The sequence below is a fragment of the Cydia amplana genome, chromosome Z (assembly GCF_948474715.1).
Source record: "Cydia amplana chromosome Z, ilCydAmpl1.1, whole genome shotgun sequence".
NCBI lineage: Eukaryota > Metazoa > Arthropoda > Insecta > Lepidoptera > Tortricidae > Cydia > Cydia amplana.
Genome location: NC_086096.1, coordinates 6,779,739 through 6,805,433, shown reverse-complemented (window position 1 = coordinate 6,805,433; position 25,695 = coordinate 6,779,739). Strand labels below are relative to the sequence as shown.

Below are 25,695 nucleotides of genomic sequence, written 5' to 3'. Positions count from 1 at the left end.
ATAATTTTATTGCATGAGAGTAAACAGCATTGTTTCACTGACTATTTGTAACATTTAACGTTAAATCCCTCTTTACTGAGTCAAGAACCTGCGTCGCTAGGTTTCCCTATAGATACCTACAAATTTAGCATTCGAATAAATATTTATTTAGCACATAAAATTAAGTAGCATTAATACAGGCCATAAAACAGTTATAAGACTAAGGTGTACCAAAACAATAGTTTGGTACATTAATTTCACAATGGTACAGCTGTGCCGCCATCACCGCCTATTTGGGTGCAACCCGATCAGCATACAAGCGCGCATTTCGTCACCACCATGAGTGAACTGGACTCTAGACACAAACTATTCTGAACTCTTTTCCCTTGCCTTAAGATTAAGTTTCCAAACCAAAATAAATTTGTTAGAAGGAAGCGAATTAATGTATTCAGTTTTTGTGCGGACTGTTGACATATTAAATGTAGTAAATACATTGCATATTTAATTTTGTTTTAAGTATAAGTAGATATTTTTTTAGCAGGAAACAATAATGTAATGCTGATAATTTATCTCCTATGTTTGCCATTAGTAAGTAAAATAAATATATTTTCTATCCAATTTAAATACGTTATTTCGTTTCGTCTCAGTGCAACAGTTCTAAGTGAACGCAACTGCAAATTAGTGCAAATTAAATCATTACGATTATTCTCAGACGTATCACGTAACCTTAAGGCCCCAGTACACGATGGGCCAGCGCCGGCCACTCCAAGGGACGCAGCCATGCGGTAGAATGAGATAGCAATATCACTTGCTCCCTCTAACGCATAAATACGTCCCTTGGAGTGGCCGGCGATGGCCCATTGTGTACTGGGGCCTTAAGGCGCAAATTCATAAAATGCTTTTCATATTTCTGGTATGTGTACTATATTTGTGGGTCTCTCGTTATATTCTAACGTTTTCAGGTTTGAAAATAGAAATAAGTGCCTAACAATCGAGCGAACAATACCATAGAATGTTTCGAGCACGTCACCGCAGTCGTCACGTACTATTTCGAAATAAACCTGTATTACTTACTTAATGCTATTGCTTCGATTGCTTTTATTTTGTCACTATATCAGCTAGAGTCTGTGCGGAAAGAGAAGAGTCGTGGCAGAAACGGGAACTAACATTTTCAATTTTATATGGCAATCAAACCTTTGGCACCTGTCTTGTAAAAAGTAAACAAACTTCTGTCATTGTATATTTTTATTAACAAAAACCGCAAGTTTTATGTATAAAATATTATCAAAACACTATTAAAACCGTACATAAAACTACAAGGAAAATTATATTTAACATTGTTCAGTTTTGTCAGCGGGAAGAAAACTGCTAAAAGTAGACTATATCGACTTACAAAAAGTCGCGGAACGTGGTTCCACTATTGACGGGTATTGATGTTCTGTTTAATATTAAATAATTACCTATTTAATTTGTCCCCCTAAGTAACTTGTCTCCGGTACATAATCGGTAAGTATATTCATTCAAAATGTATTCATTTTCATAAATATGCAGGTCATTCATGATCTTTAAAATAACTGACGAATAGTGTTGATACTTGCCATTTTATGCATATTTATATGTAATTTTTTTTCAGAATTGAGTAAAAGTACCTACGGTATCTCGAATAAAATACCGCTATGTGGGTGATATGCATGAATATGTTTGTAATCTACGTGCTGGATTCAAGCACATCCAATTCAGATGAAGATAGTTCTATGAGTCTCCCTGGTTGTTCTCAAGCTAGCTCAAACATAAGTGACGTTGAATATTTTAATTCAGACTTCGATTACAAAGAATAAAACTTTTTCTAATAAAATATTTCTTTATTTGTAAGTTCGTTTACTAGGTTCTGTAGGTAAGTTACGAAATTATATTTCATATTTAGCAGTGACTTTTCGGCGAAATTTAATATCGTGAGATGAGAGAACCGGACATATCCCAATAAGGCCTACTTAAATGCACTATTTTTATATCCCAGATAGTAAAATTACAGTTCTATTGCCCAATTTCTACCCGATCTACGGTTTTGTATTAAAATAACTGTTGGCCTGCACAGATTAGGCAGTACATAAATGAGACTATATTGTTTGGTACTAAAATGACAGTTGTATTGGGCAGATTCTTAACTAGTATTAGTAGTTTTTTCAATCGCACTGTCACTTTATTATCTGAGATATAAAAACAAGAGTTTGTTTTAAACAAATTAAGAAAAGAGTAGAAGAAAACTAGTGCCTGCACTAAATCAGAGGATTGAGTTGACGAGCCGACACCACCACCAGGCTCCGTTTAGTAAGCCGTGGCAAAAAACCAGAACAAAGGGATTCAAGTATCTTGACCTTTAGTGTCGTACTATAATCACGTGATCAGTGTTGTCAGCATAGCAAAAACCATAAAATAGCACTGGCGCGCCCTCAAATCCCACGACTCTTCTCTTTCCGCACAGACTTTACCTTATTTACCACAAAGTTTTCAACTCTGATAGAATTAAGGAAAAGAGAAAAATATTCACATTTTACAATGACCACAGAGAACAGATAGTATAGATATAGAGGGTTCTTGCCATAGTAAACTATGTAGTCAAAGTAAATTTACTGCCATCTATCGACACACGATTAAAACTCAATATGAAAATGTATAAAACATGGATAAAAAAATGCATGGATAAATAATTTTATTATTTTTAAATAATTTCGACCCATGTGAAACCGTGTCGTCAACGCCTTCTAGCCGAGCATAGGCCAAAGGTGTGTGCGCCATCTATCCGAGAATTACTTTTTCTTGATTTCCGAGGCACTTTTTTTCCTTAGAATTTATTCATCTTATACGGAGTTACATATTTCTTTCATCATCATCATCATTTTAGCCTTCGGTCGCCCACTGCTGAGCATAGGCCTCTCTTCTTGTACGCCACTTGTCCCGGTCCTGTGCTAGTTTCATCCAAAACTGCCCCGCGATACTTCGAACGTCATCCACCCAACGAGCCAACGGACGCCAGGCGCTTCTTTCATCCGTAAGCGGCCACCAATCCGTCAACATTTTGGTCCACCTGCCATCACTCTGCCTACATATTTCTTTAACAATGACGAAGTTAAACTTGAGTAAAGAGAATTAATTTTGTCTCGGCTCTCGCTATAGCACATCGCGAGGATATCGAACAAAAGGCGAGAGCAATATATAATATCTTATTATTCATAATTCTTATTATGAATAATAAGAATTATTCTACTTAATATATTTCTCGAATATTCATAAGAATAGCAGACGGGTCGTAAAAACATAGCCCTTGTAATTAGTCTACTAGATACATTTTTATTGCACGTATAAGTACGTATTGTCGAACGTTTGTCATGTTGACGCGAGTGTTAACGGTTATGGGCAGTATTTTTGCTAAATGTGATATAGGTACGTATTATAAAACAACATGACATTGTGTTATTACTGCAAATAATTTATACTTTAAGGGAAAAATATGCATGCACGTAAATTAATTTACATTGCGACTAAATAATGCAAATGCGAATTGTATTATTATATGTAGGTACGTACATAACAGGTTCTCACACCGATCATTTTACTAAAATATTTTATTAATAGATAAATATGTACCTACATCATTAAACATAAACGGTTCTATAGTCAATTTCAACACTATGAAAAAATATCAGACTTAAAATGTAGTCAGTACCTACGGAAAATGCAAAGGTTGAAGATGCTGACTGTCGGAGGCACCAATAGCAGGTCGCTTAATTGTAGATGATAAAATAATGGTGAAATATAAATATAAATATTTTTTCCACCTATTTGTGAGTCATCTGACAAACGCGTAGCGTGCATGCTTCATAAAATATGGAAATGTACGAGTATATGACAAACAATGCATGATATGTTGTGATATGGTTGACAGAAATATGCCGGTCTTATTTAAACACTGTTAATATTATAGCGTGAATTGTCGTCAGTGGTACGAAGGTCTTATTGAAGACTAATTTTATTGACACGTGTCAATTACGGTGTATTTATTTATTTTCTAATGTTTTTACAAGCTTTTATTTAACTTGCCCTGTTAGTTCTTTTGTTAGTGTGGGTCACTGACAATCCAACCTCTAGACTGAGCTTAGGCCAAAAATACGGGGGTGCGGGGGGACGAGGTGAGCGAATCCCGTGCCGTGATTGGTCCGTTCAAAGACACGGACCAATCACGGCACGGGATTGACTCGAAGATGGAGTAACGCTACCGTATGTGTGGCAGAGGGGGTAGCGCGACTATGCTATGTCTAGAGGTTGGATTGTCTGTGGTGTGGGTCAAATCTTAACCCACTTAAGCTTAACCCACTTTCCGTTTTCCGATTGAGCTGACATATGTAAATCGGATGACAATGCAATATTATGATGATATGAGCTGATCTGATGAAGGAGACAGGAGGTGGCCATGGGACCTCTGTGATGACAAACACAACGCAAACGAAGTGTTTGGGGTTGTTAGAATTGTTAGAATTCTAGTTTTAGTTGCATGTGGAAAGAAATGTGCAGTCAGCGATAAAATTAAGCTTGTACCAAAAATGAAATAGTTGTCAAAAAATTATTTATTTTATCAGTTAATAGGAAAGGCCACGACCGCTTCACCATATAAACGTATTCCCTTTTTTCCTAATTGGATATTGGCATTATGGAATAGTAGATTGTGTCACAAGGGAGCAAAATGGCGTATTTACGGCATAGACGTGAGAGATTCAAGTGAACGCCCAAGGTGGAAATAATTTTGCTACCATCGCTTTTTACATCACCAATGAGGAAATTATTACGTTTCAAAATATTATTTAAGCTAAAAAATTTATGCACGTAATCGATTATAAAAAAAAAATGTAATCAATAAGGTGCCATACTATTTTCATATTTCATTGTATTAATATTTTATACTGGCAATAAAATGTCTTAGAGCAGAAAAGTGCCACTTGGAGGGATCCTAGCAAGGAAGAAAAAGTCATTTTCCAAATAGGTGATGTGAAAACTATTTATAACACAATTTGATGTACTTATAGTAACCAAAGCTATGCCCCTTTGTTTGGCTCTTTTCGATTTTTTAGCTAGAAGAGAAAACAAATTGCGAACAAATTGTGGAAGCTAATATTATCTATATTGATAAAATATTATGTTAACTTGCCATTTTCTTCATAATATTATACACAGTAGTTTAAAATGCATATAACCCATCTGCAGAATGTACATTTTATGATTGATTTCAGTTGATGCTTACTTTGTTCTGACCACAGGGTATCGGTTTATGTTTGTAAACTCTAACCAGTGATGTGTATATTCAAGTGTAGACATCGAACACCTAACCTGTTGCCTTATTTTAAATTCATTTTTTGGGTCGATAAAGTAAGCGGGAGCTTTAAAAAGAAAACAAAATGAAGTATTTCTGTACCTATGCTTAAAATTAAAACAAAAAGTCAGTGCAGCCAAATCCGTCCACGAGCTGATATCGTATTCAGCGTAAAAAAACTGTTCAAGAGACAGTACGCGGTTACTGACTTGATTAGTTACCTACCTAATACAGCCATACTCTAAGTGTGTTCCGCGGAACCCTAGGGTTCCGCGACACCCCTGCAGGGGTTCCGCAAGAATTTAGAACACTATGCTTTAGTCGCCTCGAAAAATTATACTATGCCGCCACCGTATTGTAGGGTTCCATCAAGTATTTCGCTTTCCAAAAGGGTTCCGTCAAAAAAAAAGATTGAGAACCGCTGACCTAATAGTACTTATTTTGTTCCAGCTGTCAAAAGACAGCTCTGCAGCTGAGCGCGGATTAAAAAAATAAAGAATTTTATTCTCGGCAGAAGGATCTTGCAGCACTAACCCACCGATGCGCGCTGCTAAAGTCGACTTTTTCTATGTTTGTTCTCCCAATATTATTTTATTACTACGCCAATTTCAATTGCAAGCTTTACCTAAAACAATTGCCCATTTGCAATTAAAAATATTCAGTAAATAATTTTGTCATACACATACAAACACGTTTGGTACTACCTAGGTTTGAAAATAAACAACAAATTTCGGGTGCCGATGCAACTATCATCTATGTATTTCGAACGTGTTGATTATGTCATGATGTAACCAAGTACCTATACCTAATTCATAACACACTATGAGTGTGTGTTCAGCTGCTCGGTCATTTGTGCACGCCGCGCCACCGCTCAACCCAAAAACATAGGTATTGACGTAATAAAAAAACTAGGTATCATTATACTCTTATTTTTAAACCGCCTGTAACATTAAATTAAGTGTTCTAGAACCTAGAAATACCTACCTATGTATTTAATTTAGGAATATATTTATAATATATCGAGTGATATAGTTTCGAAAACGACGATTCACAAAGTAAAATTAAGTTCTGTAAAACATATAAATAATTTTATGAATTATGGCATCAGGTCATCACGCTTCAGTAGCACATCTGCCGGTCTCGAGTTGAATTATAATTCAATTTCGTTCAGTTCAGTTTATTTCCAGCATTGTTTTGCTGGTGGCATCTCTTACAATAAGTGATAAGGAACACAAAAATAAAGCTATACTATCGTTTTGTTTGCAGGGCTGCAAGAGATAACCCGGTATGACGGCCACACACGGAGGGGGACGTGAAGACGAACGCCCCGACAAGGACTCAGTGTACACGCTCAAGACCGGCTTCAAGAACGACGGCTACCAGCACGACAAGGACAACGACGACATCGTCAAACCCCCGCCTCTACCCATAGAAGATGAAAACTACCCAACGGGAAAAGTTAAACTATCAAGAAACGAGAAATGGAGAATACTAAAGAACGTGGCGGCGGTGAGCGCCGCCTTCATGGTGCAATTCACCGCTTTCCAAGGGACGGCTAATCTACAGTCGTCGATCAACGCCAAGGACGGGCTGGGCACGGTATCGCTAAGTTCCATTTACGCGGCGCTCGTCGTATCCTGTATATTTGTTCCCACCTTTCTAATCAAGAGGCTAACTGTGAAATGGACTTTGTGTTTGTCCATGATGTGCTACGCGCCGTACATCGCGGCGCAGTTCTACCCGGCTTTTTACACGCTGGTGCCGGCCGGGGTAGTGGTGGGGATGGGAGCGGCCCCCATGTGGACGTCGAAGGCCACGTACCTCACGCAGGCCGGTAGCGTCTACGCGAAGCTGACGGATCAAGCTGTCGATGGCATCATCGTGCGATTCTTCGGCTTCTTCTTCCTCGCTTGGCAGACGGCCGAGCTTTGGGGAAATTTGATCTCAAGTTTGGGTAAGTTTCATTGTTTTTCAGCCACAGCAACATGCTGGGTAGACCATCTGTAATACCTATAGTTACATTGGATAATTATGATCTTTGCGGTAGCAAAGAACTGAGATTTTTTAAAGATAATTAACAGAATATCATATTTTACGAGTAAAATAGAGCCGCGGACGTTACAACAATTCCTGCATTGCAGTGTTCTCATCGGGCGTGCATAGCTCCAACGGCACCACCGAGAACAACACCAAGACCCTGCTGACTTGCGGAGCCAACTTCTGCATGGTCGGCGGCGGCCAACACGAGAACCAGAACCTGCACCGGCCGCCCGACAGCGAGATCTACGAGATCAGCGCCATCTACCTGGCGTGCGTAGTGGTCGCCGTGCTCATGGTCGCGCTATTGGTGGACCCACTCTCCAGGTACTATACAATACAACCCTTATTATGTATGAACAGACTGAAGTAGTTCCTAAATACTCGGAAAAGTTGTCACTGTACAGCACCCTCATAGAAAATGCTCGCATCTTGGTAGTCCTTATCAAAAACTAACGGAGTTTTCCGCCCAGAACAAGTTAATTTTTATTATTTTTATTTAAAAGGGACCTAAGATAGGTGTGTAAGTTTTATTTATTTATTTTATTAGTTTTAATTTATTTAGTTTATACTTAATTTTAATAATAGTTTATAAGTTTTGTTTATGCAATTGGAATATTAATTTTATACCACTTGATAAAAGTAGTTTATTAAACGGATTTAACTTTAAATACGAAAACAATATATACGACGCAAATAAATTTGTTCTTAAAACCTGATTTAGGTTAGGTATACAAAAAATGGGTAAATATAAATATGAACATGTGATCATTTTAATTTATTTCGTCTTAGAGACTGACTTGCATGACACGTGTTAAGGTTAAGCACGTTACATACATTTAAATTATTTAATGTTAGTAAAGTAGTTTCTCACCTCAAATCTGACGCTTTATAAAATGTTTTAGATATATTATGTGATATGCATATATCATATCCATAGTCGATGTACCTAATTCACAAGGATACGGCACAATTTTATGAAAATTAAAGCATTAACCATGAATTTAAAATTTAAACGTATCTTAGAGCCATTTATGGGGGCCTTGCTAAGTGACATCGTTTATAGTAAACATCTATCGATGCTTGAATAGTGTATGACGAAATTAAAAAATGATAATGGGGTATCCGTTTGTCTCTGTTCTCCCCATATATGCTGACTTGTCAACTCATCAACTGATTATTGACTACGGCCCCTACAAACCCTTTACAGAAGACAGCAACTATGTGCATTTTTAAATCTGTCACATAAACATCATCTCACCCCAAGTGTCTTATGAGCTACACTATTTCCGTAATTGACAAATGTACCTAAAAAGAAAAATTACAATGAAAAGAGGAACAAGCTCTTATCCACGACAGTATGAATACGTTAGACATAAGCGAAATGTGTAACTTCTGATGTGCCGTCGAAAAGTTTCCTAAATTGCGAAATCCTAAATGGAAAATCTTCGTAAACTTCCCATATTTTTATGGGGATCAAATTCCCCATTGCCAAAATGAAGTTACATTCATTTCCTGTGATTTTTTTCTGAATGTTCCGAGAACTTTTCAGTTTTTTTTTTAAACTTTCCGCAACTAGGACATAAATACTGGTGGTTCATAATTAATGGAAAATACTAAACTCGCAGTTAGTAAATCGCCTTAAACTCCGTCTAACGCGAGCTGTCAAGCTGTTTTTCTGTGCCATTTCTTAGTTTGATTGACACTCGCCGGGCGGAGGCCGGCACGCTTTTTGCCGGCTCGTCAATTCCTGAGAACGGCATGTCATTGCCTATTTGTATGAATACAGAGTATTACAGAGTCGTTCAGCAAAAATTATGCACTTACGTCTAAATGCAAATATAGTATGATACTTGGTAAACAAATAAGATTTGGTAGGCTTAACTACTATCAATCTGTTTTCATTTCTGATTTCAGACATTAATGGTTTTTCCACATAAATGACTTATTGAATGATGATGATTTCGAATGATGAAAGATAAAGATATACAAAAAATAACGTTAATATGTACAAACATTCTCTTAACATAAATCTCATAGGAATTATAATTAAAAGCTCTTTGATTGCTCAAGCTAAACATTTTGGATTGCATGCACTTTCAATAATTGCTTATTTGTGTGACTATCTCTTTCTAACGGCATATTGTTCTTGTTTTTTCTAAAGTGCCCTCGTTCTCCAGATACGGTGAAAAGCAGAGGAAGGCTGACCCGGCCAAGGAGCTGTCCGGCATCCAGCTGCTGTCGGCCACGGCCTACCAGCTCAAGAAGCCTAACCAGCAACTGCTCATTCCCATCACTCTGTGGATCGGCATGGAGCAGGCGTTCATCGGAGCAGACTATACTCAGGTACGGACCCCAAATAAGAAATAAAAACCAGGGGGGCGGAGCGAGCGATCTGCTCTTTGATTGATATTCACCGCTTTATAAAAATTTGAAACAATGTTAGCTAACCATAAAGTGGCGTTACCTTTATGCACTTGCAATATTTTTTACATAAATTACTTACAACTTTACTAAGTACTTAGTAACAGCAGTTTATTAGTTACTTTATAGTTCGCGCGACTCAAAACCACTAAATCAAATTTAACAAGACACGTATTTCTTTCAGGCAAAAACATATTTATATTATCCGCTTTTTTTTACCTTGCGGAAGCGGTCAATATTCAGTCCGGACCTCGTCACGTTTTGAACGACCATCAAGCGAGTGGAGATGTCTTGATTGATTGCCAGTACGTGATTGGGTTTCGCGCATAATGCCCATATGGCTAAAAGCGTTAACTACATATTGGTCTCATATGGAGTTAACACGTTATTCTTTTGCGATATTAGCGGACATTGACATGAGAGAAACGGTGCATATGTTCTGTTCAACTTGCACAAAGCCAGACGATGAATCTGTCTGCTATAGGTACTAGGTACACTGAAAGTTACGCGCCTCAGCGATAATTTTACTCAAATAATATGCAATACCTACTTGAATCTAATTACTGGCCGCGCGTTACTTTCGCTTACCTTACCTACTGATAACAACACCACGGGTGACTAACGCATTTTTGTAACTCGTGATGTCTGTTCTTACAAAAAAAAACCTTACGACAACATTTTAAAGCTGAAATTTCAACAGACAAAGATGCTACATGTTACCGTGTCAGTTGAAACAGAAACGATTTGTTAAGGAATGCGTGCTCCCAATACTTATCGTTGATTTTGATTGCGAGTTGAGACATTGCATTTTCTATAACTACTTTAAGATATTTGTTTAGTCAAACATGAAGTGAATTAGAAATAATTATATCGCTCTACGAAACCGTTGACAGTTATTAAATTATTACAGTACTAATACGTTTTATCTACATTTTTTGCATTGTTTACTAAGAAACGTAAGATAACAAAACTCTTTATTGCACACCTCAATAAAAGAAAACAGTACCAATCACAATCTTTAAAGTAGAAAAAACACAATGGGCGGTCTTATCGTTAAAGAATATACATGGAAAACTGCCTATAATTATTGGTTACAAAAATTGAAACATTAGTATTAGTAGTAAAACACTTTATTGTACAAAAATCAGAACAAAAGAGGAAAAATAACATTCGTCATTAGTACAAAGGCGAACTTATCCCTTTAAGGGATCTCTTCCAGTTAACCTTTGAGCAATTGAGGGAGAATTGGGGACGGTAGACATCCGTACTGTACCAACGGCGCAAAAAAGGAAAAAAGAAAAGAAATTAAATAATAAAAAACGAAAAGTTTATATTTTACTTAAAATATTATAATATTAGCTTACCATTAACAGTCAATAAATAAAAAAACACAGATTAGGCATACTGGCCGGGGCAACGCCGTGAAGATGCAGGTTAAGTTTTCAAGAAATAATTACCAATAAGATGTTTGTGTTTGTCCACAGGCCTACGTGTCCTGCGCACTCGGCATCCGTTCCATCGGCTACGTGATGATCTGCTTCGGGGTCGTGAACGCCATCTGCTCCCTCGTGTTCGGCTCGGCCATGAAGTACATCGGCAGGTTCCCGATCCTCGTGATGGGCGCCGCGCTGCACCTGGGGCTGATCGTGTGGCTGCTCATCTGGCGGCCCAACCCCGAGACCCCCAGCACCTTCTTCGTGATCTCGGGCCTGTGGGGCGTGGGCGACGCCGTGTGGCAGACGCAGGTTAACGGTGAGTTCAACGACCTAGCCAATTCAGCGCTTTGCAATTCAAGACGCGTTCGCGAGTCGCGTGCCGAGATAAATACATAAGATTTAGAAACTTCGATATTTTACATACTGAGTCTTTAACTTATTATTGACTTGCCTTCTGGGTTTACAATTGGTTTAGTATAATCTAATTAACATACAATAATAAATAAACTAAATAATCAAAATCAAATAACAAATGAATTAATGATTAGTAAGATCGTTGTTAGTTTCCACTGAGTTGCCCTTAGCGCAATGGACGCTTAAAATAAGTGTTACGGAGTACTTACACTTTATAAGTAAACCTTCTTGATTCTTAATAACTAAAACTGAAACTTGTTCTGTTTTGCTACATCTTTAAATGGCCAATAAAACAGTACTATGTATGTAGTTCGAATGTCATTCCCGACTCGAAGATACTTTGCGACATTATTTAAGTATTTTGAGACTCATAAAAATATATGTTTGCGATATGAAGCCACAGTAAGTATTATATTTCATTGAATCCATTAAATTCATCTAGGTACAAGATTCAAACTTGAAATATGGGTATTATAAATATTGGAGGGCGCCGCTCGCTGTTTCTAAACCAGTTTTAAATACAGTGGAACCTCCATAACTTGAACCTTTTCTAAAGCTGAAAGTAATAAAATTTAATCGCCCTTCCCTCCTAGCCGCTAGATTCATAACACTCGTAATATTAGACCTCGATATGCCTAAGGACACTTCCACGGTTTATGATACATTTTTTCCTTCATAACTTAGCACCTCGGAGGTATTTAAATTGAAGAACTGTTATCTTCATATTACAAGGTCGTAACCTGAGCTGAACCTACGTAACTCAAAAAAAAAGAGTTGCTCTACGACAATTATAAAAAAAATGGGATAATCTTACAAATATCGACCTAGCCCCAAACTAAGTAAAGCTTGTACTATAGGTAGGTACTAGGCAAGGATAAACATAGGTACTTATATAGATAAATATATACTCGTAATGAACACAAATAAATGTCCTTATCGGGATTCGAACCCGGGACCTCCTGCTTTGTAGGCACGGTCACTAGTCACTACCAACTAGGGTAGGAGTAGTGGCATTCTCTATAAGTCAACCATACAGCCAAACAGAAAAAATGAAAAAAAAAAACGAAAACTCTTCTAGTCAAACATGAACCTAAAGAGCTTCTCCAAGTTCACACACCAATTTGGTGTTATGCTTGAGATTTGTGTTATCGAGGTTTCACTGCATAACGTTGAGTGCGAGTCCCTGCAGGCTCTCACGCGTGCCTAGGCATAGGTATCACCCGCGCTTTTCGCTTCGTCTATTTCCATCCTAGAACCTGTTCTCTAACTAAACTCGGACTTAGGCCACAGAATAACCAATTCTATAGATAGCCAGATACGTCACTCTATAAAAAACATTAACTTTGGCAGTAAAAATATTTCAGAATCGATTGTGCCGAGAGTAGCGCATATACTCCGATCCTGAGAATACTGGATCGTTAAGATGACTCGGAAAACCGATTTTTCTGAGAAAATGCTAATCAGATCGATTTCTTGTCTTCGTAATTCCATGCATTACAAATTCAGTCTAAATCGTTAGAGCCGTTATCAAGAACTGCTTTACAAATATACATATATTGATATTGCCTTTATAATGGTATAGAATACAATAAAATGTTGTCAGTAACTGTGCTTAGGGCGCCTTCACACGTGCGACGTCACGTGCGTTCAGACGTGACACCCGTGATTTACGCCACTAGAGCGCTCATTTGATAAGTGGTGAAAAACACAATGTTTAAAACCATAAATATATAATGATGCCACGTTTTAATATGTTTAAGTGCTAACTGCGTATAAGTATGGCATGCCCGTGTCAGTGCTAAAGAATTCTAAGCATTTTCATATTTATGTGAAAATGATTACCTATAGTGGTATTAGGTCAAATTTTTTACAATGTATGTCATTGCAGTATGTACTGATACATTTTAAATGTACTGTGTTTGTTTCTAAAGTTACCAATTGTTGATCTGGGTGTAAACAATTGTAGAAATAAAATTTGTATAGGATGACACATGCAAGCGTAAAATCAAAAACGAATGGCTGAACATTGATTATCTAATTTTCGATTGGTGTTACGATTAACTCATCAAAAGCATTTACACATTATTTCTTCAATATTTTTTTTTATCGAAACGTTTGCAAGGGACCTAAACATTTGTAATATTTCTCGTATTTCTAAGTATCGTAAGTGTAACTAAAAGATAATGTTGGTACCTAGGCGCAACCGAGTAACGGAAGGCCGCGCAATAATAAGTGCATTGTAAGATACATATCAATGATTTCGCCACGCATTTTTACCATTCATTGCAGTATAGAATAGAAATCATAGATTGTAAATGATTGCGTCTTTACGGTTGGCGCAGCAACTTGGTGCTTTATCTAGCGTGGAAAAACGTACAAGCTATTAAATTCTATAAATGTGTACCATTACACGTGTATCTGTCAAATGCTGTGTGTGTGTAGGTATATCAAGCCTACCAGTGGCCTATTTTATAAAGCTACAAGTTACAATTTACAAAGCGGAAGTCTCTTTCTAACCCTATGTTAGAACGAGACTTCCGCTTGTAAATTGTAACTTGTAGCTTTATAAAATAGGCCACTGCTGGACTCTGACCAAGCTCACATTACAGTCATTACATTCGTCTCGGGGAGTGATAAGGCTACTTAATATAAAAACGCCTTGTGAAGTCTAACCTAAGCCTAAACAGTTTAATCTGTTTTTAAAGCTATAATTTCACATGAATATAGGTATAGCATAAACATACATTTATCAAAATCAAAATGGCGTACATATGAATAAGAAATTACTACCGGCATATGTGATATTAAATAACACAGTTTCCTGTATAGAAATAGACCTGACAAAGTAGTGTCATGAGACAATTAAGTGTTATTTTGTAATGTGGTCAGCACATCCTTGAGGCATCTTCCTGTTGCACGTACAATATCTACGCCATCATAAGATACCGATCTGCAAGTAATAGTACAATAGGGCTGTCACTTGCATTTCATTTAGCGTTCTATAGTATGCTCACAGATCTAGAATGATCCTAACTCATAAAGCTAATTGAAGTGTGCAAAAGGGAAGCCATAACTATATGAACATTTCATGAGTGCGTAATAGGCAGACTACAAATGAAAAAATGTGACCACTTTTGAGTTTATAGCGGCCACTACCAGCCGCTTAAGTGTCCCAAAACGTCAGGACTGGAAAATACCAAAAGCTGTATTCAAGGGACACGGTGGGTGAATATATTGTGCATTACATTGTTAGAAAAGAAAATAACTTACGCAATCACATATTATTTCTGAATTCAATACTTCCTGTGAAACTTGATATAATTCCGATTTCAGTCACACTTTTGATATTAGACAGGCAATCGTGTACATTGTAGGTGTGTGAGTATGCTATCATCCATTTTATTTTGGTTAACTTTCAGCATCATAACTTTACCACCTTTCCTATTATTGGCACGTTTAACCTTATTTCAAGGCAAATGCAAAAAGTGGTTGCCAGCTACATTGATTTTTTATGTGACATTATTAATCATAAATATCATGGACATTATCTTTATCATGCTGTCACGTATATTACGGCAACCATCGTAACCTGTATGACGTTTCATAGTTCAGACGATACCGGGTCGCCCTATCCGAGTCCAGACCTCCAGACGAATGATTTTCTTTTGTAGATTTTTACAGGCTTAAGCCAGTTCAGCATCGCTAAATATGGTGACGCCCTAAGAAGAGTAAATAATTATGTACGTTTACGTTTAATTATCATGTAGGTACAGTTACTAACGTTCATTTTATTCTGCGGTATTCATGTAATACAAATTCAAACAATGCATTTTTAAACTATACCTATTATCTACAAAATTATACATCTTTTTCATAAGTAGAATAAAGATAATTACCCTTCTATTCAAATAAAGTAGGCTCTCGTATGGATCAATAATGAGTAGGGTCTATAAAGATATCAATTCAATCAATTGATTCGCATCCATACTGCACTCATAGAGAGCAATAAAGGAGTGCAACTACGACGCTGTACATTTAATTATGTAACCGCTAGATTTAAAAAAGCGGCCAAGTGCGAGTCGGACTCGCCCATGAAGGGTTCCGTATTTAGGCGATTTATGACGTATAAAAAAAAACTACTTACTAGATCTCGTTCAAACCAATTTTCGGTGGAAGTTTACATGGTAATGTACATCATATATTTTTTTTAGTTTTATCATTCTGTTATTTTAGAAGTTACGGGGGGGGGGGACACACATTTTACCACTTTGGAAGTGTCTCTCGCGCAAACTATTCAGTTTAGAAAAAAATGATATTAGAAACCTCAATATCATTTTTGAAGACCTATCCATAGATACCCCACACGTATGGGTTTGATGAAAAAAAAAATTTTGAGTTTCAGTTCGAAGTATGGGGAACCCCAAAAATTTATTGTTTTTTTTCTATTTTTGTGTGAAAATCTTAATGCGGTTCACAGAATACATCTACTTACCAAGTTTCAACAGTATAGTTCTTATAGTTTCGGAGAAAAGTGGCTGTGACATACGGACGGACAGACAGACGGACAGACAGACAGACAGACAGACAGACAGACAGACAGACAGACAGACAGACATGACGAATCTATAAGGGTTCCGTTTTTTGCCATTTGGCTACGGAACCCTAAAAACAGTATATATTATAAAATACATATTTTCATAGGCATGCTTAAAGGATTTACCTACTGCTAAGGGTTCTCAAGGATCTTGGCTGGAGCCTCGGTGTATTATCTCTTCCTTTCCGCCACCATTGATATCCGAATTCTAGTCAGCCTACAATTTTACTAAACTATAGTCGCCCATTTTAGATATTACCGAACCATACGTGCACACATCTATCTGTAGATTTTTGTTTTTGCTAACTAGAAAACATCGGTACGTAAAATGTGAACTAAGTAGGTATTTAATAGGTTAACCTACCATCAGGACCTATAATTACTTAAACACTTCAATTTACGTTAAGTCGGCACAACAGCACATACTTTATATATACACGAAGTAATTTCACGAGAAATAATTAACAATAATTGAGTGCAGTGCGTCATGAATGTATTTCTTATTGATGCCGTGCGTTGAGACGGCAGGGGTGCGCGTGCGCCACAGTTACTCGCAACAGTTATTTTCTGTTCATATAGTGGGACTCTTGTCATCTTAAGGATACAATAGCATTTGAAACTTCTTTCGTCTTTAAATTTTTAAAACTTAATAATATAAAAACAAAATAAATGCCGTAAGATATATAAAGTCAAGAAAAAGTAACGGGTTATATATATTAACCAAGACTTCGTCTAATGAAAGGAGGTAAATGCCTTTTCCTTGTATATTGAGATACAAACTTTCACAAAAAGGCGTTCATCCTTGGTTGACACACCAATCTATTCTTGCTCTCTAGTCTTGCCTCGCACCAGCACGAGTGCCGGGACATTGTCGTGCTCGAAGAGAAGCCTATGAAACTATGATGACGATGAGTCTTACCTAGTATCTCCGCCTTTCCAGGACTGTACGGCGTGCTCTTCCGGCGCAACAAGGAGGCCGCCTTCTCCAACTTCCGGCTGTGGGAGAGCGCCGGGTTCGTGGTAGCGTACGCCTACTCCACGCACCTCTGCGCGCGCATGAAGCTGTACGTCATGATGGTGGTGCTCCTTATCGGCTTCTGCGGGTACATCGTTGTCGAGATCCTGCACAAGAGAAAGGTAATCTAAACCAGCCTTTGATCTTTTAGGAGCTGTATCTGTTTTCATTTCGGAGAAAACTCATATTTGTAATGCGTATGTCACTCACGCGCATTTGAAATGCGCACCGTAAAGATACGCGTGTGTGACGAAAATAAGTGCAGTCGTGGACGAGCAGTAGATAAATATGCATATAAAGTTCAATATACGAAAGTTTTCGCGCTCAGCGATAATGCTTTATTAAATTATTACCAAGAATTACTATTACTCCTATCATTCAGCCATTATGCATTCATTAAGCTAGATTGATTACCTGTGCACCAATTTCAAATCATTTATACTCTTAGCTTAGGTATTAAGAATAATAGCGCTGGCGGTACACCGAGAAATTCAGTAAAATGCTGCAAATGATGTTAAAGGTATGAAAATCGGTACGATTGATCTTTAGGACATTTGAAACAATTTGACCCGAAGCACCAACAAATAAAAAAAAAACTATATGAGTTATGACGTCATCTTTTTTTGTATGGTATTAAAAAAAATACTCAAATGTAATGATGTGATATATTTTTGGAATCGGCTCAGAAAGACCTTTCGTTTAATACCAAACACGATAGGTTTCTAAACAAAATTTTTATTTATTCCATACAATAAAAGATGACGTCATAACTCCTCTCGTTTTTTTTTATTTATTGGTGCTTCGGGTCAAATTGTTTCAAATGTCTTAAAGATCAATCGTACCGATTTTCATACCTTTTACACCATATGCAGCGTTTTTTGGCGGACCGCTATCGCTATAAGGCTTGATAATATTTATAGGTACCTTCTGCCAAATGCTCACAACATAGTTCTTTAGGCAGAAGATAACAGATTTTCAATTCGTACCTACCTGTAATCTAGTGTGTGTTACAGTCAAGTATTTAAATGGATCATTGACCTTCGTGGCGTGATTTGTGTTGACATTTTATTATCAATTGTATTATAAAGTAATGACAGTGCAAAGTTTTCTGTAGATTAATCTGTCAGCTCCCACGGCTCATATATGAGCCAGAACGCTTATGGTGACGTCATATCGTGGGATTCGACAGGTTAACAGCATGTTCGTTTGCAGGCCCGCCGGCTGAAGGCGATCGCCGAGGACCCGGCCGTGGCCGCCGAGGCCGCCAAGCAGCCCCCCGAGGAGGACGACGAGAAGGACGAGATCGACGACGAGATCGTCATCACGCACCTGTGAGCGCCCAAAACAACCACCTTTGCCCTGGGGAATTTATGTGTCCACACGTTACTAGCAAAAACGACTTGTTTTTTAAATCATCACCGGTTGAACGTGGACGTGAAACCGTCCAACACTTGTAACAGTTATTTATCCATGTTTTTCAATTGACACATTTACTTCCCGGGGCAAAAATGGATAGTTTCGCGGTGCTAATCGACACGGACCAAAAGGACTCCACACAAATCTTTACAAGTATTAGGTTTAACCGTAGGAAGGTACAATTGACTATCTGAGACAAGGATACTCATCGCGCGTCCACATTTTGTATAATTGCGTCATTTGACAACTACTTTTCGACACCTACTTCCTATTTGTTCTATAGAACAGTGAAATTCATTAGGTAATAAAATTAGTTTTATAGAACTCCCGGAAAGTAGCCCTAATTAAAAAACTGCGAGTGCCATGCGCGGCAAGACGCTTGCCCGTAAATATTTGTCATTTCGTTAAGCAAGTAAGTGTCGAAATGTAAAGTGATGTTACAATACCTACTTTAACGGAAAATTGGGAATTTTATTTACCCAGTCCGATTATTTGGTCCGTCAATTAAGGACGAGCTGTATTTAAACTCGAATTTATTTAGAATTATTTATATTTCCAATAGATGAATGATGATGAGTATTAAAAAGTACAAATTTTCTCCATTTCGGATTCGACCGAATCGGAAAAATAACAAGTGCCAGCGCAAGCATTTAAAACTACCACAGGGGTCATCTCTACTTCTATAAGACCAGTGAGCCTTTCCGGTCTTGTAAGATGATATTAAAATTACTCAGAAGTTATTATAGAACGACTCGAACCATTTATTTATTAGAAAAATATAAAAATTCTGTTATCGACTATGCAGTGCAGATTATAATTGAGAGCAGCTGTCGAGTGGTTCGGCACAATGAGTTACTGATTGCGAGCGAGCATAACCAACTGTGTTGACAGTTCGTGCGTATTTGCGCGCTTTTATTCTGTTCCAATGACTGTGGTGTTTAATCGACTCTTTTGCGTGTTTTGTGAGTAATTAAACAATAACAAGTGGGTGCGAGCTCGAAACACTTCCACCTGCAGGAAGTGACGAGCCTCGCTCTCGTCTATTGTTGAGTTGGTATTATTTGTATTTTACTTGGATCATGCTCAGAAATATGAAGCGGCTTCACTCGTATTATTTTATTTTAAATGTGAATTGACTCGACTTTATATTATATTATTTTATTTAAATCATTGATAATATTTTACTAAATACGAATGAAGCAATACGATATATAAGTAGACTGCTCAATTCGTGATTATTAAATAATGATTTTATATTACGTTATTGTTTTAAAAATGACTGTAATATTTATTTGCAGCGAAAGACTTAGAAACGAACGCATTGATTCCAATATTATACAATCCATAGCTCCATTCATATAATGTTAAGTAATGTAGGTAAGATTGTTGATATTATTTTTAATTATTTTTGATAATATCGTGAGACAGGTTTTCGTGTACAGAAATATGTCAATCGTAAATGACTCGGGCGGCGGTGTAAGAGCAGCCCGGGTCCTATTGTAGGTACTTAGATCAAATAAATTAATTGTGTAATCCTTACAAGCTTATAAATACTTAGGTAGGTAGATACTTAAGTTTGTTCGTATGTTTTGTGAGCAACTCACAGCGCTGTTCGTATGTTTTGTGAGCAACTCACAGCGCTGTTCGTATGTTTTGTGAGCAACTCACAGCGCTGTTCGTATGTTTTGTGAGCAACTCACAGCGCTGTTCGTATGTTTTTTGACCGAAGCAAAGAGCTTGTGGAGTGGAACCGTAGGTTTCAATTTGTTGCTGAACTTTAATATACATCCCAAGTGCCGGAGGGGCCAATAAAAAAACATAATATGTATATCAAAACCAGAATGGTCACAATTTGAAATGAAAATGAAAAAGGAATTGTTAATCAATATTATGAATGAACTATCTTAATGCAATGAGTAAGTATAACTTATTCGGGCATGTGATATATGTTGTTGAAATGTACTTATTGTGACCACTTACAATTTTAAACGTCAATTGGCGACATTGATTGGAGTTTGTAAGATTTATATAAAATCTCTTCTTGGCCTACACAGCTTTATATAATATAATTTATAATAAAATTATATAGTACGACGAGGTGTGTACCGATTGCTAGGGTAACAAAACCACGTGATAATTACAGTAAAATGTATAAATATAAGCATATTATTATTTTAATGTACCTAAATTAAAATTAGTGTTAGTATAAATATAAATAAAATTGCTCTATTTTTGAGATAACCATTATTATTTGTTTGATTAAATATTATGTTATATTATTAACGATGTGAATGAGTTTGTGATGAAAATAAACATAGAAATTGTTTGGTCTTTGCGTGTTTCTATTACCTTAAAATTGTCACGTTGACGAGGACCTAATAGGTACTTTAGCTAAGCTTGCTGTTTGTGAAACTTAGGTACCGTAACAACATAAGTGGGCAGTGGGCACACTTCGGTATATGACAAAGCGTCCATAGAACTGGATTCCCGCCTGCTTACCTAGTTTTGACCCAGCGGAGTACTTTTACTCCAACATGCTAAAAAGGAAAGTCAAATCAGCTCGGGTTTCCCTACGATTAGGATATGCGCCGCCAAAGTAGGTACACAAATAAAATGAATAGACACAACTGTTACCTACCAGCTATGGATAGTACCTAGTTAGCGTCCTAGAAAGTCAAGTCACTGTTGCAAATTATATTTTGCAGTAATAAAATGCATGTTAAAATTGTTAAATACCTGGGGGTGTAAAATCGTCTATCGACTTTATATCGACGCTAAATCAATCTAGCTAAGTTTTGAGAATATTCATTTACCACCAGGTACTTACAACATTAGAACACGGCGTTTTGATGCTTGATGCTTGCTTGTATCGATAACTATCAATACACACGCGATAGCCGTACTATATTCCTATAAAAAAACGTGGTTTGTGCGTAGGTCCTATAGTTAGTAGTTTGTGTTACAAGGGATCAAAATGATATACTTCCGTCAAGGGCGTACATTGAATACTGAATGAAGCGATGGATTCTACAATAGAATCCCGAACGTAGTGAGGGATTCTAAAGTAGAATCCTGAGCGTAATGAGGGATTCAAGTGTTAACGCCCAAGACGAAATAATTTTGATACCGTGTGACACATACTGCTTTTCACATCAACTATATATGAGGAATAAAAAAAATCTTAGTGTTGACACAATCTGCATGATGCTTAAACAGATTATTTAAGCTAAAAAAATAATGTACAAAAAAATGTAAATACAGTGTGTTAGAACAGAAAAGTGTTACTTTGATCCCTCCTAGCAAGGAGGAAAAGTGCCACTAGGATCCCTCCTAGCAGGGAAGAAAAAACTTTTCCGAATAGGTGGTGTGAAAAATTAATTGTTCTCGCACTTGTAGAGCGATCTTCATCAACATATTATCTTTTTGGGTGTTGCGTACCCAAAGGATATCAAGGTCACTAGATGGCAGACGCTCCAACATGCACGTCTCTATAACAAACATTTTGTCACTTAATTAATTTCAATTTTTATGTAAAAACATTTGCCGAGTTAAAACCACAAGGCGTTGTTTTCTGGCAAGTGGAAAATTCATCATACCGGAATAGCGTAAAATTGCCCCGTTTTATTTGGTAAAATTGACATTTATTATTGATGGCAATTAATCAAATTATGTAGTACATACCTACATGCTTAGGTGCTTACACTAGTTCCTACACTGACGGTTGCTTACGGACATAAATTCGAATGGAACATTGGTAAGTTCCACTGCTACCAGGCGTGACTCACTCCGCGATTTCGTCGCTTTGCTACAGGTAGCTAAAAGTACATCCGTTCCGCCCCAATTTTGGGGAAAGCCATAAGCCGGGCGTGGCGCTGTCGCCACCTAGCGGCCATATCTGTGCTGATCGTAACAGACGCGTTTTGTTAGAGAGTGAGTCTTCTGTACTTAGTATTAGTACTATTATTTATTTTGTGCTACTAGCAATTTGTCAGGGAATATCTCTCTACAATAAAGTAATAAGCAACTAGCAAGTAACGTAATTGTTTTCTGTTCGGTTTATTTTTAATTATTCGTACCTCTACCTATTTGATAGGTAAGTAGTAAGTACATATTAGTTTATTATTCTCTTTATATTTTTGATCCAGTAATTTTATACATTTTGCGTTTGCGTCAAATCCGGTAGTTCTGATTTTTTTCAGACTTGTTTATGATGTTGGCCCAATGAATAATCCAAGTTTGGACCTCGAGCGCCGAACGCAACTTTTTCAAAAATCGAAAAAACCGCGCAATTTTCGGTTTTTTTTTAGTTTTGGGCGATTCTAACCCTAAAGGACTAGTTTTTGATAGTACCTTCCTTAGACGTTTTTAAAGAAGACTAAATTTGCTACAATACGAGATTAGAACTGTCTCTGTAGATTGAACAGTTTCCGAGATAAAGGCTCTCAAAATTTAGATTTTTTTGAAATTGACCTCGTAAGCTAAGTGAGTGCAGTGAGTATGCACTTTTGACTCAGGCGATGCCGCTTGGCACGATTGTTCCTAAGGTCAAACATAGATGATTTGGCCCAGTAGCTACGAGATTCCTTAAAAACGTTTAAGGAAGGTACTATCAAAAACCAGTCCTTTAGGGTTATAATCGCCCAAATCTAAAAGAAAACCGAAATTATCGCGGTTTTTTCGTTATTTGACAAAGTTGCGTTCGGCGCTTGAGGTCACAAACCTGGATTATTAATTGGGCCAACATCATAAATAAGTCTGCAAAAAATCAGAACTACCGGATTTGACGCAGAAGAGCCACGTTACAAAATTCTACAATTTCACTGGATTATTTAACTTTTATGTGACTTTTATTGTGTTTTTCGTGTTTATAAATGTATAAGGGCGTCCGCTAGCTGGCGCGGTTGCACGAAGAGCGGGTGAGCGGGTTAACGAAAAATAGTAAGTAGCGGCGCCAGCTAGCGGACAGCACTAGTGCGTTAGCTTGTAGTATAATTTAATTAATAATAACTAAGCCTTTATTTTCATCCTTAATCTACCTTAACTATTACATAATGAATATTAATTGTAAATTATATTAGTGGTAATTAAGGCCCCTGACGGGAGAAGCCCGTCAGCTTGTAGTATATAAGTAGGTAAATATGTAGGTATGAAAATCTAACCATTTGTAAGCATCAAAAACTGTAGGGGCTCTCAAATACTATACACCTATTTGACTCGTGAGACGGATATATGTATAAATATCACAGGCTATAGGATCTGTGGTAATGTGTGGAAATGGTATACCTGGGGGCCCTATGGGCCGTAGGCCAGTATTCAATTTGAAGCAGTGACAGACACTGATATAGCTACCGTATGATGTCTTGTGTTGTGCTGATGCTGCTGAGTGTTGATGGCGCGGCCAAGCCCACAAGCTCCTTATGGTCTGTCGTCTTTCCACGGCAAACGCCATGTATAATGGTACTTATGGTACTACCTTCTGGCCCCTGCTAAGTTTATTAGTTTAATTCCAAACATGTTCCCTCAAGTTGTTTTTTTTTCCCTCAAGTTAAACAAGAATATCGTGCCAGTGTGTGAATGTTTTGCAAATCAAAACGAGCATAATAAATATGAACCCATTTAACTTATCTTTTACTTCCCCCATTTACTTAACTTAAATTAATCCTTATTACTTAAACTATCTAAACTTAATATTTATATCTAAAATTACAAATTAAAATTATAAATTAAAAAAAAAAGACAACGCTTCAAGTCGTTCCCGGCGCAAAGGTGCCCAATGCATTTGAATATGTTAACAAATTATCCTTATTACTTATCAGTTTGATAAATAGTTAGTGCACAAAAATATAATCAACATGTTTTACATGATAGTAAGTAAATAAGACTATAGTCTATACATAAAAGTCGTATCGCCTTATAAGTATTGTACTTAAAGACATACGACTTATACCTAGCTTAAAAAGCGACAGAATCGGTTAAAAAGATCGTAAGTATCTATCAGTCTCGCGCCGGGGAATTACTTACCTTGTTAACGTTATAGCGCCACCGAAATAATTCAAGGCTCGCTAAAAATTTCGCGGAGAACCTACATAATACTTCCTTATCATTATCAAGTTATGTATGATACTAGCACGCAACACTGCAACGCTAATTTATATTGAATCTTATCAAGTTATCACACATTAAGCCACTTTATCTAAACAAAGTACTTAGGTAGGTAGTTAGTATCAAGTATCGATAATACAATAAAATTAAATGTGTATAAAGCAATTTTTGTCTTCTGCAATAACTATTAATATCAACCAGGATGTTTAAATGAATCAGATTCAATCTGTAGACAGCTGTAATCAAGTTCTTTTAGACTTCTACATAATATTAAGTAGGGTCTGTGCGGAAAGAGAAGAGTCGTAGAATGTATGGGCTCCCCTACATTTCACGACACTTCTCTTTCCGCACAGACTAAATTAATTTTGTATTAAGCAGAAACGTCTGCGAACGATACTATTAAGCTTCGAAACAAATTAAAAGTGGAAAAATCCACTGTCTTGGGTGGGACTTGAACCCACGACCACTGGATCACTAGTACAGTGCTCTGCCATCTGAGCTACCAAGACCGTACCCAATTCAGCGAAATTAAGTATGTCAGAATTATCAGTGTACAAGTATTTATAATAATATCTATTATATTAACTCTACTTAATTATTGACTTTATCGATTCCTTTAACTCACGCTGATTTCAAAGCAATTTCTTGCGATAGAGAGGCAGATAAAGTTTTATTTATTTATTTATTCCGTTTATTAATTTATTTCGATTTTCGTTTTTCGCGGTAGGCCCCTGTAGTTCTGTTTCATAAAGGCACAGTTCAAGACGGAGTGTATAAATGTGAATTCTGTATTGTACCCATTTAAAATAGGTATCCTCTACTTATTATCACCAAACAGTTGCAAATGGTTGACCGGTTGATAAAAAGTAAACGACCAATTCTAGGAACGCACCGACGGCGAGGTCGAGCCACCACG

At 37.1% G+C, this 25,695-nt stretch overlaps 1 protein-coding gene across 2 annotated transcripts in view; it reads left to right on the top strand.

Annotated features, from left to right (window-relative positions):
* The window catches only part of LOC134660898 (UNC93-like protein), a 116,855-nt gene extending 98,215 nt beyond the window's left edge, over window positions 1-18,640 (top strand). For both annotated transcript variants that reach the window (XM_063516767.1, XM_063516766.1), the window contains 6 exons: window positions 6,608-7,295; window positions 7,483-7,705; window positions 9,559-9,724; window positions 11,287-11,554; window positions 17,187-17,383; window positions 18,474-18,640. In XM_063516767.1, coding sequence (XP_063372837.1) covers window positions 6,629-7,295; window positions 7,483-7,705; window positions 9,559-9,724; window positions 11,287-11,554; window positions 17,187-17,383; window positions 18,474-18,596 — 1,644 coding nt within the window. In that variant the 5' untranslated portion in view covers window positions 6,608-6,628 and the 3' untranslated portion in view covers window positions 18,597-18,640. The remainder of the gene's footprint in view (window positions 1-6,607; window positions 7,296-7,482; window positions 7,706-9,558; window positions 9,725-11,286; window positions 11,555-17,186; window positions 17,384-18,473) is intronic.
* The last annotated feature ends 7,055 nt before the right edge of the window (window positions 18,641-25,695 follow it).